Source organism: Chrysemys picta, chromosome 1, assembly GCF_011386835.1.
Source record: "Chrysemys picta bellii isolate R12L10 chromosome 1, ASM1138683v2, whole genome shotgun sequence".
In the NCBI taxonomy this organism is placed as follows: domain Eukaryota; kingdom Metazoa; phylum Chordata; order Testudines; family Emydidae; genus Chrysemys; species Chrysemys picta.
Window position 1 is genome coordinate 105,055,113 of NC_088791.1, and position 21,514 is coordinate 105,076,626.

Below are 21,514 nucleotides of genomic sequence, written 5' to 3' on the forward strand. Positions count from 1 at the left end.
TGCAATGTAAGCCCGTTGCTTCTTGTCGTATCCTCGGAGATTAAGGAGAACAATTTTTCTCCCTCCTCCCTCTAACAACCTTTTATGTACTTGAAAACTGTTATCATGTCCCCCCTCGGTCTTCTCTTCTCCAGACTAAACAAACCCAATTTTTTCAATCTTCCCTCATAGGTCATGTTTTCTAGACCTTTAATCATTTTGTTGTTGTTCTCTGAACTTTCTTCAATTTATCATATCTTTCCTGAAATGTGGCGCCCAGAACTGGACACAATACTCCAGTTGAGGCCTAATCAGTGTGGAGTAGAGCAGAAGAATTACTTCTCGTGTCTTGCTTACTACACTCCTGCTAATACATCCCAGAATGATGTTTGCATTTTTTGCAACAGTGTTACACTGTTGACTCATATTTAGCTTGTGGTGCACTATGACTTCCAGATCCCTTTCCTCAATACTCCTTCCGAGGCAGTCATTTCCCTGATTTTTCCTTCCTAAGTGGAGTACATTGCATTTATCATTATTGAATTTAATCCTATTTACTTCAGACCATTTCTCCAGTTTGTGCAGATTATTTTGAATTATAATCTTATCCTCCAAAGCACTTGCAACCCCTCCCAGCTTGGTATTGTCCGCAAACTTTATAAGTGTACTCTCTGTACCATTATCTAAATCATTGATGAAGATATTGAACAGAATTGGCCCCAGAACTGATCCCTGCAGGACCCCACTTAATATGCCCTTCCAGCATGACTGTGAACCACTGATAACTACTCTCTGGGAACGGTTTTCAAACCAGTTTTGCACCCACCTTATAGTAGCTCCATCTAGGTTGCATTTCAGTAGTTTGTTTATGAGAAGGTCATGCAAGACAGTATCAAAAGCCTCACTAAAGTCAAGATATACCACATCTACCGCTTCCCCCCTATCCACAAGGCTTGTTACCCTGTCAAAGAAAGCTATCAGGTTGGTTTGACAAGATTTGTTCTTGACAAATCCATGCTGACTGTTACTTATCACCTTATTATCTTCTAGTTGTTTGCAAATTGATTGCTTAATTATTTGCTCCATTATTTTTCTGGGTACAGAAGTTAAGCTGACTGGTCTGCAACTCCCCGGGTTGTCCTTATTTCCCTTTTTATAGATTGGCATTATATTTGCTTTTCCAGTTTTCTGGAATCTCTCCCATCTTCCATGACTTTTCAAAGATGAGCGCTAATGTCTCCGATATATCCTCAGTCAACTCCTTGAGTATTCTAGGATACATTTCATCAGGCCCTGGTGACTTGAAGACACCTAACTTTTCTAAGTAATTTTTAACTTGTTCTTTCCCTATTTCAGCCTCTGATCCTACCTCATTTTCACTGGCATTCACTGTGTTAGACGTCCAATCACTACCAACCTTCTTGCTGAAAACCAAAACAAAGAAGTCATTAAGCATCTCTGCCATTTCCACATTTTCTGTTGTTGTTTCCCCCCCCCCTCCATTGAGCAATGGGCCTACCCTGTCCTTGGTCTTCCTCTTGCTTCTAATATATTTGTAGAAGGTTTTTTTGTTACCCTTTATGTCTCTAGCTAGTTTGATTTCGTTTTGTGCCTTGGTGATACATTATAAGAACATACCATAGACAGATCGTTCACTCCTGTGAAATGTGAAGAGGTCTGGATTTAATTTGGTGAAATTGGGGGGTGGGATCAAAGAGGAAAATCAAGCTCATAAAGGGAGAGTAGCTCAATGAAACCTCAACTCAAATGAGACTCATGTCTTTCCATAACACTTCTTATCTGCCAGAATTACACACACAAGCTTCTCATGAAGTAGGTAAGTACTCTCATCCTCTTTTGCAGATGGAAAACTGAGGCAGCAAGTTTCAGGGTTTGTCTACACTTGAAGTGTTACAGCAGCATATCTGCAGCATTGCAGCTGCACCACTGTATCGCTTCAGTGTAGATATTACCTATGCTGATGGGAACTCCCATAGAGGTGGTAACTAGGTCAACAGAAGAATTCTTCCATCAACTTAGTGCTGTCTACACTGGGGGTTAGGTCGGCTTAACTATGTCACTCGGGAGTGTGTGGATTTTTCACACCCCTGAGTAATGTAGCAACGTTGACCTAACATTTTAGTGTAAACCAGGCCTCAGTGACTTCCCCAGTATTACAGAGAGAGGCAGCGGGAGGCTAGAATGGCAAGGAGGACAGATGTTCCGTTTTGTGAAGGATTTGGAGATTTCAAAATGTTCAGAACTGGAGTGAAAACCAAACATTTTAAAATTCTCTGTGAAGAAAAATTCCCCAAAAGTGTCATTTCAGGTGGTTCAGAACGCTTTTTTTGAGAACATTTTCAACTTTCAATTGATGTGTTATACTATGCAATATACTGCAAAATTTTTAAAAAATTAAAAGAAAAGTGATGTAAAATGAAAAACTGAAATATTTTAGTGAGAAAATGTCAAAATGGGATGTTTTGACACAGTCAGAACTTCCCCTCCCCCTTTTCTATTTTCAAAACAAAATACCAGTGAAATTGCCCTGATTTCACAAAGCGATTTGATTCTGATGGAACAGCCTATTCCAATGGAAGTTTCTCCAACCAGCTCTAGTCAGGGCCAGTGCTACAGCTCAGCAGTTCCTGGCACCCAGTGTGACCATGCCGCTTTTTGTAGCAATTCCTCCAGCCTTTCAGATATTCCCTTATTGATCACACTGCCTCTTTTGCAGACAGCTGGGGAATGCTACTTTTATCATTCTAACCTTTCTTTATTCTTTCCCTCCCTCCTTCCCCCCTCTTGTCCTTCTCCAGGTACCTTCTGCATCATTTCACTGTGCACATGCGTGGCTGGAATCAACTTCGAGCTCTCCCGCTACCCCCGCTACCTGTACGGACTTCCCGATGACATCAGTCATGGCTACGGCTGGTCCATGTTCTGTGCGTGGGGAGGCCTGGGCCTCACTCTTATATCGGGCTTCTTCTGCACCCTGGCCCCTTCTGTCCAACCTGTCCCCAGGACCAACTGCCCCAAATCCAGACCTGAGAATGGGACAGTGTGCTAAAATAAATAAACAAATGTGTGTATATATATATATGTATACACATACATACATATATATATATGTATAGATATATTTATCTCAAACTGATGCCAGTGCCAAGGTAGAGCTCAGTTCAACATGGCACCTGCATCTCCCCAGGACTTTCTGTTGCTTCGTTCTTTCTCACAGAGATGGGAAAGCTTTTCTGTAACATGGCTCTTCCATCTAACTCTTAACTTCAGTATCATAATGTAAAGGTCAAGTGAAAATACTGTTGCATCTATCTACTGCCACCTGGGGTGGGTGGGGAAGCAGGTTATATGGAGGATGTGAAACCTGAGTCTGTACAGGACGTGGGGAACCAAAAACTATCAACTGCAAGGCAAGAGGAGAATACAAGCAACAAGCAAAGAAACGAATCAACCATCTGAGTCACCTCTAGAATGTAACCTCCTCGAGGCCATTTTCAAACCCCTAACACCTTTAAAAAAACAAACTGTCCCATCGTTATTTTTCTTCCTGCCTAAAAAAGCGGGGGGGAGGAAGCATTTTCTCTTTGCCTGCCAAACTTTAAAAAAACAAACAAATAAAATAAATATGGAACAACAAACAAACAAACAAAGAAGAAAAAAACCATGAGGACATTTCAGCGGATGTTCTAACAATGCCGTTTTAATCTTCCAGCTGCCTTACATCCAGGCTTAACACGGAGGCTGAACTGCTAACAGAGACGCAGTGGGGGGCCTTTTGAAAATGCTGTGATACATGTGTGTATAACTCTATTTTCCCTTCTTTTTTTTTAACAAAAAGAAAAATTTAAAAACATTGAAATGTGATCGTCTATAATCCATCCATGCTGTGTTTGTAGCCCAAGGAAGAGGCATCAAGACTGCAGAAGTGCGAGGGAAGGCACGAGTTCTGAGACAGCCGGTCTCCTTCGCTGGAGGTTGTTGGTTTTTTTCAAACGGAACAATGGAAAATTCAGGATGGTGGATACCAGGAAAGAACCATCCGGGGGAAGGGAGGTGGGATAGCCCTTGCAGTTGATTTTCCTGAATATTTATTTGAGTAGGATTTGTTTTATTTTCCATTTTGGAAATTAAAGACCATTGGGCAAAAGCCATTGCGGAGGAGAAAAGGGGGACAAGTTTTTGTAAGGGAGAAATAAGTGGTGCCTCTTGTTGTGTCCAGGTATGCCAAAAAAGACTTTCCCACATCTTGTCATTGGAAACTGCCCCATTTCACTGGACATCTCTTCTTTCCATTTGGGAGAACAATCTATACAGATGGAATAGAATGGGTCAGATGCAGAGAATGAAAATCCATTCCCCATGAGCTCAAGTCTTGTATGATATAGTTGTGAATCCACAATTAGAATTCTCTCTCTTTTTCTGTGTGTGTGTCTTTCTCTTTTTCCTGCTTCTGCCCTATCTGCCATCCCCTTTCTACTCTGCTCCTCTCATTGTGCAGCTCATAGATCCCAGAACAGCTAATTCAGCAGCTAAAACTCAACTGGGGAGGAATAAATCATCCAGGGAAGCTAAATTTCACCTGAAATTCCAGTAGTTCCTACTGTGGAAGGTGTGGCTGGAAGGAATGCAGGGGAGAAGGCTCCAATAGAGTAACTAAAGTGGAGTCAGAGGGTGCTCTCACTGAATAGCCATGTGAAGGAGTGTAGAGAACCACTTCCTTGAGGCATTTACTGACAAATGTGCAGGGAGGGGAGAAGGGGTATGAAAAAACAGTTGTTAATTCAAGACCAATCTCTGCAACCATTTGTTACATGAATAGATCACGTCACATGTCCTAGTTGGTCGATAGATAACAAACATCCATGGCATCTAAGCAAAAATAATTGGCAGAAGAGGCAATCCATTTGAAACAGAATTTGCTCCTGAAAAAAAAGGATGTGTTGACTTCTAGGCTTATAGTGCTGCGGGGAGACAGTGTTTTGCCTACTTTTAAAAAAAACAGTCATTGTCATACAATACAATTATAGAGACATTGTCAGTCGTTCCCTGCACCCTCTCTCCTTTCCCTTCCCCTAGGTCTTTTTGTTGATTTTGTTTTATTAATCTGGCCCAAAGAAATGAAGACTCTTGGGGTATTTCAGAGTAGGATTGATTTGTCTATCTTTTATTCTCACTAAGCTGTTTGTTTTTTTGTTAGCTTGATTTGGCTTTTACATATTCCACAATCAAGCAAATCCAAGCTGCCAAAGGAGTGTGTTCACACTAAAGTGCCACCTTCTGTAGGTGAGTTTTCATTCATTTCGCTTGCAAACGGAGCTGGTTGAAACATTTAAAAAAATTGAAGAGTTTTGGTTTCTAAATGGACCAATTTTTTGGTTTTTAATTTTTTTTTGGCAATTTTTAAAAATTAAAGTGCTTTCAAAAATCATGGTTTTGTAAATAAAACTGGTCAATTTTCAAAATTCCTACCATATGACTAAGCTGACTAATTAACAATGGTAAAAGGGGGAAAAATAAGAAAACACAGAAAATTAAAAATAACTGAAAGCAAAAAATAATAAATGGAAAACAAAAACAACCATTGAAAAAATGAAAAGTTTTTAGAGAAAATGTTTGAAACATATTGACATTTTTGAGCAAACCGATATTTTTGTGAAAAAAATCATTTTTTTAAAAAAGGCCACATTTCATTGAAACAATTTTTGAACAAAACCTCTCCACCACCTCTATGGTGGGTATGTTAGTAGAACCCTTATATGTAAGTACTTATATTTGATGTGCCTTGAGTAGGATCAAAGTGCACAGAGAGTACCTGCTCCACTCCACCATCAGCTATCGTGGCCTGGAAAGCACCACACAGCCGGCTCATTGTGGTATGATCAGTGACAGCTCATGGGTTCTTTTGTCGATGGATTTTCAAAAGAGGCATAGCAGCAAAATGTAAAGAGGCAGAAATCAGTTCTACTGTTCTGTGAGCTCCTCGGTCTTTCTTTCTTCCTGCACCTGGGATAAAAATAGTCCTGCCTTTATGATGATGTACTTTGAAGCTGGCAATTTACAAAATGTATGTGAGTTTGTGTGTATGTGTGTGGGGAGGGAGGGGGCAGTTACATTCATTTTGCTTTAAAGAAGAAGAGAAGTGTTAACTCTGGAGACTTGGCCCAATTCTCTGATTATCTACTCACTAGCCTATGCCTTCCAAGACCTGCCCTAGGGGTGGGTAATATAAGTGGGCACCCACTATGTAAAAAATTATGTGGACAGCCATTGACGTGACAGGTGAATATTTATCCTTAATTGCTTAATTTTTAGTGTGTGCCAAACTCTGGCTTGTAGAAGGAGCCATTTGTCAAGAGGGCAGTTCTCCCACCCTCTTCCCCAAAATCAGGACAGGAACCCTACGGAGTATTCAGAATTCCACTCAATCCCAGGAACAGAGTGCAAGACACCTAAGTATTTATTTATACATTATCAGGGATCAGAGCCTTTGTCATGCTTTCTATTGGCTCAGACTGGAATTCTGAATCTCCACATGCTCAGTTTTTGATCAAGGGTTATTTTAAAATTCACACCTGAAGCCAGATCCAAAGGTTGTGATTACTGTATAATTCTATAATGGGCCAGAGCAGAACCCCCAATTCTGAACCCACTCTGAATTTTAGGAAAGCTTTGAAATGTGTTCCTGAAACTACAACCAGATGTGACTCGGGCTCATCTCTAGTTTCTAGGCTTCAGAAGTAGTTCTGAATTGGTTGACAGTGATCTCAATTTTAAGGACCCGTGACTTGATTCTGCCATGTGCTGAACACTCTATCCTAATTCAGCAAAGCACTTAAGCGTGTGCTCAACTTGAAGCATGTAAGTAATGCTACTGACTCCTCACATGCTTAAAGTGCTTTACTGCATCAGGTCATAGGGCTTAGTATCTTGCAGGACTGATCCCCCGTTCCTCTTTCCCCATCTGCTCCCATTGCTGAAGTGATATTCTTGTCCCTGCCTAATACACTGTTGGGTATTTGGATTCTCTTACTGGAAGCTTGATAACTGTGGAGTCCAATATTTGCCAGAGTGTCTCACAAATTGCCTTTCATGTCTCACTTCTATGACACGAAATGTATATGTTCCAGAGATCCACAGAGGAACCTGCTTAAGTGAACACAGACGTCATGAAATGCCACTCATTGTGAAGTAGAATGAATTGTTTCAATGCACTACAGCATGCAAACTTCAGTTTTACTTATAGTGGATCTCCAATTACCGTGTAGTGCAGTTGTTCTGTGGATACAATGAGGGTTCTCATGTCCATACATACCAGGGGCAGTGTATGTGTGATTGTACTACATGGCAGGATTCCATGTACTCTATATCCAATGTACTGTATATGCCACTCTCTTAAAGCTAAAGCTGGTCGAGTGTCGAAATACCAGACTCATACCAGCCCATCTGTATATATTATCCATCTCTTCTCCCCACCCCCACCCTCCCCATATACACAACTGATCTCCCCATATTTAGTAATCTCATAGTTAGTATTTTAAAAACATTTTTCAGGCATAGCCCTCCATGCCCTGATCCTCAGCAGCTGCTCACAACCCCTCAGGTGAACAGAGCTATTCATGTTTTTGACAAGCAGTTTTGGTCAGTGAAAAGTGATTCTAAGTACTCTGAAAGAGTTAAACCAAATTCCTCTCAGTGGAAGTTCTTCACACTCCCAGCAGAGAATCATTAAAGAATGCAAATGTTCTCCTGATTCCCTCTTCAAGCAAACAGTTTAGGGCCAGTTCTGGTTTTGACTTGTAATCCTACTGGTACATCAAGTGATCAATAGAATAGGAGCCCTTAGTTAGGGTGAGGGCTGATGGGCAGGATCTCCCCTGCCTGTCCCAAGTGTTACTGGAAGACTGTGTCTTTATGACTGTTCTTCCCCATTTTGCAGCACCTCTGATCCTGGCTACACTAATAAGTGTAGCTGAGAAGAAAATTACTGTAATCTCTCCTTAATTCTTGAGTGCTACGTGTGAAATGGAAACGAAATAATGAGTTACCAACTGTAGAGCTTAAACAAAGACATATTATTTGAGCTATTTCTTCTTCTCTGTGCATCTACAGCAGGCGTCGAGACACTAAAGAAACAAACACACACACACGACCAACGCTGATCTGTTTGTAGCCAAATTGAGAACTCTTTCATGTCCCATACCGTTTGCATGCAGAAAAATGCTTATCCAGGCAGAGGAGGAAGGCTTGAGGTGAAAACCTAAGACAGCTTTGGAAGATTGCCAGACTCCACTGAAAGACAAAGAGTAGAAAATGTCCATGAAGCACAAACTGCATATAAAGGCTAGTGCTGGGTGAATCTCCAAAGGTAAGGAGTCTAGTTTCAAACAAGGAACCTGAAGTTTGATTGCAAAATCCAAACGATCTGAGCCTCTTGGTTCTGCCAAACTGAGCTGGAAATCTCATGACAACGGCCTTTGTCTCAAAAATTTCCAGCACTGCTGCTTCCAGTCCCAGACCTTGGGCCTGATCCAAAGCCCACTGAAGTCAATGAACCTGTTGACTTCAATGAGCTTTGGCTTATGCCACATGAAATCAACTTTTCTTGCAGTATTTCAGCATAGTCCTGTCCAGAGCTGAAAGTTCAAATGCGTGTCCACACATTTCAGAAAACTAAATGTTTGGTGCTAGAAAGAGGCAATGGTTCAGAAGCCTTTCTATGTTTTCTGATTCACTGTGTCCATCTCCAGTAAACACACACACTAATATTCCCCTCTTAGCCATAGCTCTGGTGTCACTCCTGGCAATATATCAGGTAAGGGGTGTGTTCCTGCTGCCGCTGATTAATGGCGAAATTCCTATTGACATCACTGGGTCACAGGATGGAGCCCAATATAGTATAATAATAATAATAATTAATAATTACAATATTCCCTGTAGGTAACAAGGATTAACTTAGAGAACAGGGGCTAGGTGAGTGCATAGGTTTAAATCTTGCACACAATAAGCCACAGGGGCAAATGCATTTTTTGGTCTCATCCTACTTTCCATTAAAGCATCCCCAAATCACCACCAAATGTAGTGCAATTGTCGTTCCTGCTCAGGAGAAGCCCAGGATGGAAATAACTGGGGAAGCTGTAGGTCACATGCTCAGAAAGGGCCCAGAACAAGAATAGCAGGGTTGTTGAAGGTCAGAATTGATGCGTGTTGGCAGAGTTGTATGGGAAAACGTATGCCGTGCCTGCCAGCAGATTCATCATCTCTGTAGCTTGTCTTCTTATCAGTCCCTTGCTTTCAGGAGCAGTAGCTTTTTTTTAACTGGTAAAACACCACTGCAGAGTGGTAGAAAACTTCAATAGTTTCCATGTGCAGTTTATATATACAAGAGGTGTATGTCCATATGCTGTAAATATGGAGTCTGTGCGCTGTATAGAGAGACAATACATGGCAGGAGGCAGCATACCTTTTTTCTATTCTTTTGTACTTCAATCAGGAGGTGCAAAGCAATTCAAATCCCATCTCTTGCTGTATTATACCCCTCCATTCACATGTGTGCACTGATCACATACAGTGCCAGTGCTGAAGAGTAGTGAGGAAGCACACAAAGCACAGTGGAAACATTTGAGCTGCCTGCAAATGGAATTGGGACAATTTGTGAGTTCACTACTGTAGAGTGTTTGGATACTAAAGAGCTGCCCGTGCTGTACTGATCCTTTGTAACCGAATCCCTGAGGGTACATCTACACTACAGGGGGGAGTCGATTTAAGATACGCAAATTCAGCTACGTGAATAGCGTAGCTGAATTCGACGTATCGCAGCCGACTTACCCCGCTGTGAGGACGGCGGCAAAATCGACTTCTGCGGCTTTCTGTCGACGGTGCTTACTCCCACCTCCGCTGGTGGAGTAAGAGCGTCGATTCGGGGATCGATTGTCGCGTCCCAATGGGACGCGATAAATCGATCCCCGAGAGGTCGATTTCTACCCGCCAATTCAGGCAGGTAGTGTAGACCTAGCCTGAGACTCAGAGGCAGGACTCCTCCTTATCATACCTCTGTGACCAATCAGTCCTGAGCTGTAAACAATGCACCCAAAAAGTTCTGATTTGCCCACAAGTTCCTGCCGTCTTCCAGTGCCCCGAACACCAGTAATAACCCAGCCACAGCCATACATGCTGTGTATGGTACAGAAGAAAACTGCTCAGAGAGGTCGGTGGGGGAACCAATGTGAAGGTCAAAGGCTCATCAGGAGGATAGTCTTGGTGTTCACAGAATCTCACTGAACTCCTTGCAACCAGCTGATCCTGACTCATGAGAGGTTTCCTAGGATGTAAAGGCTGAGGCAGAAAGCCAGTTTTGTTTTGCTTAATTCAGAAGAATGATTCTGTCCATGTCAGCTCCCATCTAAAAAGTTTATGATCGCTTTAGGTGAAAATCACTGCTGTGTGGAGGGGCAGCACCACACCTGTGCACCACTTGAGCATCACTTGAGTCCTCAACATGGGCATAAGTTGGATTTCAGTGATGCATAGGCCTGGGTCTCATGCTGTCTTTCTGCCCAGGGTGAGTTACAAGAGCATTGAGCAGCCACAGTAAGTGATAGCGGATCTCCCAAGCCATTGAAAAGGCTTTTAATGGAGAAGTGTGGTGACAAACTATTTCTTTTAACATGATTTTGCTACATTTTCACCTGGTCAGAATTCTCAGCCAGTGATGATAACTCTACAGTCTACAGATAAAGTGCAAAGCCTTCAAAGGCACCTAGGTGCATTAGGAGCTTGTCACATTTTCAAAAGTGATTTAGGCACTTAGGCACTGAGGGTATGTCTGCACTAGAGCTGGAAGGTGTACATTCCAGCTTGAGGAGACATATCCATGCTAGCGCTGATCAAGCTAGTGTGCTAAAAATAGAAGTATAGTCACAGTGGCATGAGCAGCAGAAGGGGCTAGTCTCCCCAGGTAGGTACCTAGGATCTCGGGTGGGATCATACATGGGACAGTTAGCGCCTTCTGCTTCTCACGCCGCAGTGGCTAGATTCTATTTTTAATGCACTAGCTTGATCTGAGCCAGTCCCCGTATGTCTACTCAAGCTGGAATGTACACCACCCTGAGCCACACTGAGACTAAGACTCCCAAGTGGCTAAATGACTTTTGAAACCGGACCTTAGACGCCAAAATCGCTTAAGTGCTTTGACATTTTTATCCAAAAAGTCAATTTTACCTGTCAATATAAGGTTGCATGTTTATCAAGGGGTTTTGGCAACAATGTAGATCATAAGGGAAAAGATCAAGTCATCAGAACCACAAAGTAAAAAGTGCAGCTGTAGACTCAGTTCAGTTTGGGTGTATTGAATTATTTATAGAGCTTGGGCACCAACAACAATCATAGACACCTCATTTAAACTCGTACTATTTTTACTCAGCAATTTCCATCACTTAAGTGTCTTTCTTCCTGTATTTGTTCTTTGATCTTCTACAAACTTTTTCTCTTTGTTCTGATATAAAATAGCAAATCTGGGGACTTTTGAAAGTATTTTGCTGCAGCAACTTAAATTATTTTCAAACGTTTTGAGGTCTAAGTGTGACATACATTGTAAAATTCAAAGCTGTTAGATATACCAAAAGTGGGCCTGCACTCGCAGCGCTTGCTCAGGCAGAACTCCCATTGATTGAAATCCATGAGAGTCTTGCCAGAGAAAAGTCTGCTGGGTTGGGCCCTATTAAAGGGTAAGAGGGTGTGTGTGTGTGTGTGTGTGCGAGAGAGAGAGAGAGAGAGAGAGTATATATTTACATATGGGCCCACTTTAGGTATCTAGTCCATAGTAGGGATTGATTCATCACTGTGTTGCTCCAGCTTCAACCAGTGGAGTTATGCTGGTGTATAGCTGGAGTAACACAGTGGTAAGTTAGATCCATAGATAGATACATGTATATATGTACCTATATGTATATATGTAAAATTATGAACAATGTCCATATATTCATGATTGTCTGGAATACCCTTAGATTGATGTACAGAATTTTAGGCCAGGGCCTGTTTCTATGTTGCAATCCTTATATATCTCAGATTTAAAACAAAACAAATTAGAAAATGTGTTTCACATTGAATCCCTGATCCTGCAACCGCATGTATGTGGGCAGGGTATCACACTGAAGTCTATGGCACACATGGATCCACTCACAGGATCAGGGCCTACCTTTACAATAAGGAGTCTGGTGGCACCTTAAAGACTAACAGATTTATTTGGGCATAAGCTTTCGTGAGTAAAAACCTCACTTGCATGCATCCGAAGAAGTGAGGTTTTTACTCACGAAAGCTTATGCCCAAATAAATCTGTTAGTCTTTAAGGTGCCACCAGACTCCTTGTTATTTTTGTAGATACAGACTAACACGGCTACCCCGTGATACTTGACGGCCTACCTTTAGTATTGTTGAAACTCAGTGGCAGCTCCCCTCCTGACAAACAAAAAAGAGCAAGCTGATTGTTAAAGGGAGGGCTTGCCACCACCCCTAGAAGTGGATTATCAAACCTATCATTAGAGATGAACTCAATTCACAAAATTCTGATCTGGATCCAGATTTATAAGTTTGGAGGTGTCAAGATGTGGGGTTTTAGTTCAGGCCCATCTTTGCTTATAATGCACCACACCTCCAGCCCAATTCTAGAACACCACTGAACCTATGCTAACGAACAAACACATGCCTGTCATTAACTAAGCCACTCCGTGAATACCTCTCTTGCTCCACCCACCAAATGACCTGGAAAAGGACATCCATCTGCCAGTAAACAGACATTTAAAAACTTCCTCTTAAAGACATATTTTTGGTAGCTTAATATTTCTTTTGAATCCTAAATATATTGTATTACAAACGGCTCATATAGGATATTGTGGGTAGCCAGATGTTGAAGGCAATGGGGATCTGCTCTCTCACTGATGTGCACAGGATGAGCTATCCACATTAAAAAAAAAGCCCATGAATCAATGGGAGAACATTTAGTCAGGCAACTATTTGCACAACGATGCAGCCACACTGAGGATATGCCCCAACTCAACTGTTTCCTGCCACCATATGGCAATAGAGTCAATCAAAGAAAGAGATCAGGCATTGACAGAGGAGAAGGATCAACAGTTTGATCCAGTGTGACAACTCCTGTGCTCTCGCATGCTTCAAAAACTTTGTTTATCTCAATAAGACCAACAGACTGGGTGGGGCTGAGAGAATTAAACTGAGTTCCGAAAACTCCTGGATAAGGTTAACGTTAGCTGAAGTGGCACTGCATGGTCACGGCTATCTGCATAGCTCAGTTCTGCCAGTGACTTGGTGATTTTTACTCCCCCCCCCTTCACTCTCACCAATAAAGCAGTTGAAGATACTGTTAAGATGGGGTTGGAGGAGCTTAGATGGGTTGAAGTGACCTATTTTGTAGCAGATCGATAATACTGTAGCATTCCTGTGGGAGAAACTGTGGTAATCAGTGGTAGCTGAAACTGTGATTTCCAGGAGATCAAATGTCATTCTTTACTGCAATTCTTTCCCCTGTCCCCCATCCCACCTTTTTTCACCCTGATCTTCCTGCTAAGCCCTGCCTACTCTTTTTTTAGGGTCAGGTATGGATCACTCTCTTCCTCTCTCTCTTCCTTCCTGTGCGTGAGCGTGTGGAAATGTTTCATGTAGAGAGAAGAGCTTTTTTCCAATGAGTCCCATTTTCATACCAACAGCTGAAGTGTGTGACTGTTTTGCTATCCAAGATGTCTGTAAAAATGTAAAAAAAAAAAAGACGAAATAAAGGATTAAAAAATGAACTTGTGGGGGAGGGGATTTGAACGTAAACTGAATTTAAAGATGCAGCATCAGTTTTCTAAGGAACTTTTTGAGACCATCCCTGAAATCTCATCAGTATTCTCTCTCCCTCCCTTTGTATCATGGATGGAGATCTAGGATATTAAAATCTCTGCGGTTGTTCTTCTCGCTGTAGAACTCTCTGGTTTCAATGAAGGGTTTGCATGTTTTTGAGACTATTGCTGTCAAAGGAAACCCCATTTTTAAAAGGATGTAAAGTCAATGTGAATGTGACATTATATATTGTGGGGGAGTTAAAGAAGGGTGGTCCTTTCCCCCAGTTTATTTGCTTTTTCTGTTTCTAGTAGCAGCTCCCAGGCACCTGATCATTTGCGGCGCCCTTCACCGCTGCACTGACTTTTGCCAGATTATAGGCTTGCCAAGAGGGTTCATCTCCCATCTCCCCAAGCAGTAACCTCAGGATATAGCCAGACTAAGCCACAACGCCGAAGGCTTTGATTCTGGCTTGCCTTTCCGCTTCCCCTTCATAAGACGATTCCTTCTCCTAATAGAAGCCATAATCACCACTCTGACTCTGTGGCAAAGGTGTATGGGCAGCCTGCCATGAGAATACTATATCACTTTGGTACCAGCTGCAAGTCAGGGGCTTGGGGAAGCACCTCCCATGTGAAGGTTAGAGCATCACTAAGACTCCTAGTAGCCCTGAGAAGTGAAAAGCCCAACTTTGCAGATCCATTGAGCCAACAGGTCAGGCCTCCTTCTCCTGGGCCTGATTGCCCACTGCTTCACACCTTGTGCATTCATTTTTCCCTTCTCACAGCGTGCAAAACAGTTGTACAACACTTCCATTCAGAGCTGGGGGCATTTTGCACAAGGTACCATGGGGACTGAGGGCCGCAATGTTAATCTTATCCATCCACAATACGTGCCGGCCATCTGCTCTGGAGACATTCTCCTGCCAGAGATAACACATGCTGCACCATTGACCAAAAGTTATTCAGAAGGGTCCCTTCCTTTTCCCCCTTCTTCAAATTCTCTCTTCTACAAGGAGAGAACACTCTTTTGCTATGAAGGAAGAAAGGAGTCCAACAGCCTCCCCCAGTTCTGGTTAGGATCCAATTGCCTTCACCCAACACTGCCACTAACAGCTCGAGAAGCTTAGCATAACAAATCAGTTCAAATGCCTGTGACCTGATACATTTCAGCACCTTTCCTATGACATTCCCGAGTAAAATGATACAAGAGGCTGGTACAAGACATTGGTCTTGTAGACACTGTGGGTCAGCCAGATGTTTAAAGAGGCATCGCTATGCTTCATATAAATGCAGTGCACACATATTTAAAATATAGGTGACAATGAACTTGTACTATGAACCAAACACTGCAAGGCTGGACGTAAAAGATCTAAAATGGCATATTATTCCAATATATCGACGGAATGTGTTGATATGTAGCATTTATCTAGCACTTTTCCTCTTCAAAGTGCTTTACAAATATTAATTAATCCACACTATACCTGTGTGAGGCCAGTGAGTATTGTTATACACATTTTACAGATGGGGAATTGAGGCAGAGAGTGTAATGATCTGATTTTCAGTGGTACTGCACCCCCACATCTCCTATTAACTGCAGTTGGCATTTTATGTGCTCAACACTTCTGAAAATCCAGACCATAAGGGATTTGTCCAGATCTACACAGGGAGTCAGTGTGAACTCTGGGATTAGAGCTCAGGATTTCCGGGCTCCCAGTTCTGGGGTCTCATCACCAGCATATCCTGTAAGGCCCTGATCCAGCAAAGCACTTCAGCACCTGTCTAACTTTAAGCATGTGAGTCCCATTGATGGGACTATGCATGTGCTTAAATTCTTTGCTAGATCAGGATCTAAGTTAAAATATACTAAACCAGAGCATATTTTGCATATTGAGATATATGTTCATTTCTGATTGTGTTTCAAGCATTGTCAAATACATTTGAACTATATGTGCAGTTAACTTGGTATGAAGTAACTCAGCCATGTGGGACTTTTTTTAGTGAATCAAATACAATCATTCACTCCGCCAGTAGCCATACAGTTTGGTTTTATTTGCATAATGAAATCCCATGGGCTAGAAGTAAATGAGGATGGCGTGTCCTGCATGGTTCTTACTTCTGTGCTGTCGCCGGAGACAAAGTGGGTCCTGTGGCTCATTGGTGCTAAAAATAAAATGAATAAATAACTATTATGTTAGGTTGTTCTGATATGATGTGAATAAATGTGTTGTTTCATTTTACAATTAATGCTACATCTTACCAAATCTATTGTACTGTCCGTTCCTTCTCGTCAATAATTACAGAAAAAGTGAGCAGAGCTAGTTTTTAAAAAAATATATTGTTCTATTCCAAGGCCCTGATTCTGCAAACACTTATGCATCAGTATAAGTGTTGGCAGGATCAGGGCCTGAGTTGTTAATTTTAATGGCGGGGCTCGGGGGTGGGGAAATGAAAAGGAAAATTGCCAAGTTCCTGTAACTTTGGAATGACAAAGGACACAGAGAACATTGCAGGACTTTGCTGAAAAACTGGCTGCATCTTGCAATTTTCTTTTTTCAATTGGCAGAAAATACTGTATTTCCATCAATTAAAATCTTGTCTGGTTATTAATTAAACAACTTGTTCATGGACAATTAAAATTAAATAAGTAAACTGTCAATTGTGGAATGTAAACTGATTAAACAATTAAATAAAAAAATCATGTTGTGTGTTTTAAGCGGATGTGTCTGCTTATGTCAGGATGGAGGAGGTGGGGTTTCACTCACTTCCTCCCCTGACAAATGGGAGAGAGGTTGAAGGGGGTGGGGTTCGAAGGGGCGTGTTGTTAGTGGCAATGAGCAACAGAGAAGCAATCAGCTATTTTTGAATAATAGGTGTTAGTTGTGTGGACGTATTCTGCTCAAATCTTCCAAACATGAATAGTTTCTGAATCTGCTTAGTTAGGGAAAGGTTCTTCTGCTCCCCATAGGTAGGAGAGCCCTTGGAGCTGTGAACATCCCCACAAATTTTAATCACAGCATCCTTCGTTGGATCTATTTAGCCTATACAAGGTTCTGTTGAAGTTTAAAGAAATATTGTCAAGTAGTTAAACTTCAAATGAAAAGTTTATGACTCCCAAAATGAAAATAAAAATGGTCATGATTTCTTTAAAATGTAAAGGGAATTCAGAATCACTGTAGAATTTAAACATTCCCCTGCAGGGTAGTGAACCTAAACTCTATGATATTGTGGTAGGGCATGAGAGCCAGGAAGTGTGATTTGTAACATTTAGGAAACATTCAGAAGGTAGGTAGATTGGAGAGAAGTCAGAGCACTTATAATCATCTACATAAGCAATCAGCTCAGACAGTTTAGACGTCTGAAAACCTCTCCTTCTCGCCACACGTGGTCAGAGACACTAGTGTAGTCACTTATTACTGTTCCATCATCTCTTTTGCACATCTACTCCAACACTAATAACTTAGGCCTACATTTTCCAAAGTTTCCACTAATATGAGTGCCTAGTTTGAGACAGACCTTAGGTGTCTCAAGTCAGGCACCCAAAAATCAGTGCATTCCTTGGCAAATGTAAGCCTTAAAACCTATCCTTAGAAAAGTGACAATAAACAAAGAGTGACACTGACCAGACTAGTTTCAACTGAGTGAAAATCAAAAAGTAAAGAAGAAAAGTAACAAAGATTTTAAGTCATTCCGTTTTTATCATCGTTTTTTTTATAAACTGTTACTGAACACACAGATAAGAAGTTTTTTAAAAATGCAATTATCTTTATGAATGGCCCTTTAAATATCAAAACAGTCCTTTCACTTTCTGTCCTCAGCCACATTCTGCTGTTGATCCATTGAAGAGAAGTCAAAGAAATAGGAGGATGTACTTAGCACTTTTTTTTAATCCTGCTTTTGCCTGCAAATCAGGTACTTAGATTTCTAAATGGTCTAAACAGAGAGTACAGAGGGAGGGGGAGTGATCAAGGGTGTCAGAAGGTGACAAAAAGATCAAGGTGAATGAGGGTGGAAAAAGTCTGTGGAGTGCAGTGTTAGGCAGAGAAATAATTAAACCCTGGTCCCTGAGCAGAGGATTAACAGGTGTCTTTTTCTCATTGCAGGGATTGCAGAGAAACCCTGCCATGGGGGGTGTGGGCAGTGCTTAATTTGTGCCAGGGCTTACCAGGGCTGAGCCCTGGCACCTCTAGGCTTGGCAGTTCATAGCCCCAGCACCTCTGGGCTCGCTGCATCAGTTATGAAAGTAACAAAATTGCTTGAGCTCTGGCACCTCTTTCATTACAAATTAAGCACTCGGTGTTGGTGAAGGGAAAGGCGGGCTCAGCTGTTGATCGTTCATCTCAGGAAGGAGAAAGATGAGTATAAGAAAGCAGAGGAACAGGAGATGTTTTGTTGTGTGTGTGGAGATGAGGAATGTGTGTTCAGTTAGCATGGGAACACTCTTTATAGCACAAAAAAGCAGGAGAAGCCTGGCTGGCAGAAACCCTTCTTTTTAAATGGGCCTCAAACCTCTGGCTGCAGACTTTTAAAAGGAACATTCTGGCTTCGGGAAAGCTTCACGACAAACCTCCAGGTGTGAGGAAGTCATCTACTTTGTGCTGAATTGTGGCCGCATTGGCTGAATTGTTTCTGCCAGCAGCAGATGGTCAGAAAGCATGAAGCAGACCTTTCCCGCTGCAGGTTGACAGCAGGCAGGCCGTATCCTTATATGTGGATTTCAAAGACATTAATAGTTTGGAGTGGCTATTCTCTCTCTGATAGAGCCACAGCACCAGACATAAATATCACAGCACTGTACATACACCTAGTCAGAGGTAGCCCCTGTCAGAAGGCACTTGCTTGCTAAATAGACAAGACAAAGGATGAGAGAAAGGAAGGTTTATTAGCCCTGTTCTACAGCTGGGGATCTGAGACACAAAGAGGTTGCACAGAAATCATGCAGCAGATCAAGGAACTGATCCTAAACTGGCACCCTTATTAAGCTATCTCAGCAGAGAGGGCAAGGGCTGAGTTGATCATGGAGACTGAACTACTCAACGGGTGGCAAGGCACTGGGCGGGAAAGCCACATTGCTACTGCTTGTGCGGTTTCAGTTTTGGGGATGTGGCTGGGACTTCAAGCTTTAGGTTTGTCAAGCTGTCATTTTTAACTAGCGCTAACATTTACTTGAAAACTAGCCTTGCCATCAAACGATGATACAAATGCCATCTTTTCATAAAGGAGTTTGCTAAATAGGGACATTCTGGGGAGAGGTCTCTACCTCCCAGTTTCCTGTGGGATATTGTGGGGGCAGTCAGTGGTGTGCAGTGCAGTTCAAACTAAACATTTCAAAGGGGACTCCAGAACCCCATAACTTGAGTTTCTCAAAGAAGCTAAACTACTTCTCTGCCTCTGAACCGTATTAATACAAGCTCTGATCAGCCACACAAAATGCAGCCCCTCCCAAACTGAATAGCAATCCTCGCAGACGCATCCTTCCCAAGCTGAAGGGCCGACCCTGGTGTCTCCCTAGTTTGCCGAAATACAACCGCTTCCTTTCAAAAGGCCTGATAATCTCACAGTGGCCTTTCTTGTCAGAAGCACATGTTAACTGAAACTGACTGGGGCTGCAGGGAGTGAGAATTCTAATAATGAAATGCTTTCATAGCCAGACAATCATTATTCCAGTGCATTACTGGGCTCCTCCCTAGGGACGGACTAGAGAGAGTCATGGTTGAGTTGTTCCTATGGAGGCCAAAACTAAGCCACCTAAAAAGCTACCTTTACTAAAATTTTCTTTCCTGCCCCACCCTGAAAAAAAGTCTTTCTTGATTTGCTGTGAAAGAAAGCTGAATAAGTGTGACAGTGTTATGGTGCTATCGTGGAAAAAGTCTGTGAACTAAAATCAATGCGTGGGTGACTTTTTCCACGACAGCGCTGTCATCAGCCTATAGCCCACACCAAACAGAGCTGATGGACTAACTCCCACTCTCTGTAAACCCTGAACAATTCCATCGGCTCCCGTGAAGCTACGCTGGAGTAACAGAGCAAAACGTGTGGCCTAGTGTCTTTCAAGGCTAGTCAAGACAAGACATCTTCCTTTCAGGAGGAAAAGTGACTAGCACAGAACGTGAAACAGGCTGAAGAGCACATATTTGGTAAATGGAAAGGCTTAAGGAATAACAACCAGGTTCTCAGTGGAGCTTGGACATGTCCTCTGCATTCACTGTCTACAATGACACCCATTAATGCACCCTTACCAATCTCTCTCCTAGCAGTGACCTGATCCTGAGCCACATGAGGAAGAGAGACCGGATCTCTGGGGGCTGGTAATTTGCAGAAACCAGCTGCCACCAGGCACTTACACCCAAGGACATTGCACTTGCTTCATTTCTGTAGTGGCATCAAGGCCCTGACCAGTCTATTCCAGAATGGCTGCCTGACTGTTGAGATGAGAGAGGTTTCCTACATACAGCACAGCCTCTGATGAATACAGCATAGTTTACAATACTGTGTCAAGTTAATCTGTGCTATACCAGTCCTTGTACACCCAGTGCACATCTACTGTGCAATCCCACTCTCGCTCTCTCTGCTATACTGATCCCAGTATGTGTGCAAAGGTTGACTTCAGATCTCTGCTATCATGAGCCAAGCTTTTCTGTGATAGATTGCTTCTGTTCCTTTGATTGCTAATTCATGATTGCTTCTTCCAATCCTCAGATCACTTTTAAAACCTTCTCAGAGCTACGGTTTAAAGCATCCATCCCCCACAGCAGGCCCTTAATGCCATTCATTCACTATTACTCATCATGTAATATGTGTGATGGAGGGGAAGGGGATAATCTGTATGCACAGAACACTGCAAGAGGTGATCACAAATGTGCCATTTAATAGTCCTGAATCAATGACTTGAAGGCGAGGCCTGTGGAGGGATTAGAACCCTTTCCCTAGGCAAGAGCTAAAGGAACAGTCACTTCGCTACACATTGTTTTCTACCAGAAGTGAGAGAATAGTTCTGTTCATGAAAATGGGAGCTTAACAAAAATGACTAGAGTTACAGACTGTATAATGTAGGAAGGTGCTCTGCAAAGTCCCCCCCGCCCCAGCTTTGCTAATGCACCTCAGTTTTGACTTGCAACACTCCCTGTTCTTCCAGATGCTGGGAGTGTAAGTGAGGTTGTGGGTTTGTTCAAAGCCAGAACTCAAAGTGAAAATCAAATCCAATAAATGAAAGACAAGGGGAAAGTTTTCAGAAAATCAAAACCACTAAGTTTCACATGGCTCTGATTTCAACATTAACACTGAGCCATGGTTGGGACCACGGATTGGATGGCTCAGACTACTGGTGGTAATGGGTACCTAGAACATTTCATCTGTAGGTTGCTGGTTTCAATCCAGCACATGTTAGTAGTGATAGCAACCTACTGTCCTCTGACGGCTACCTCCTAATCTGAAACAAGTAACTGATCCCAGTACATGCCCACTACTGTCGGGACTGGGTGGCTGCAAATTCATTCAGACAACAGCTTACGAATTATCCCCACCAGGTCAACACAGAGGAGCCAAAGGGGAGTACTGTCCAAAAGGACAAAGACAGCCACAGAGTCAGATAAAGGGAGAGCAATCAGTGCAGTGATAAGCACGTATACATGTCTTGTTAGTTACGCATTTGCTAATATAAGCAGACTGTTAGCCCCTTACTG

General features: G+C 42.4%; 1 protein-coding gene across 1 annotated transcript in view; it reads left to right on the plus strand.

The window, feature by feature from the left end:
- Window positions 1-3,624, plus strand: part of TMEM178B (transmembrane protein 178B) — a 326,623-nt gene extending 322,999 nt beyond the window's left edge. The window contains exon 4 of the mRNA XM_005296362.5: window positions 2,799-3,624. Within this exon, the coding sequence (XP_005296419.1) occupies window positions 2,799-3,049 (251 nt within the window). The 3' untranslated portion in view covers window positions 3,050-3,624. The remainder of the gene's footprint in view (window positions 1-2,798) is intronic.
- Window positions 3,625-21,514: the final 17,890 nt, after the last annotated feature.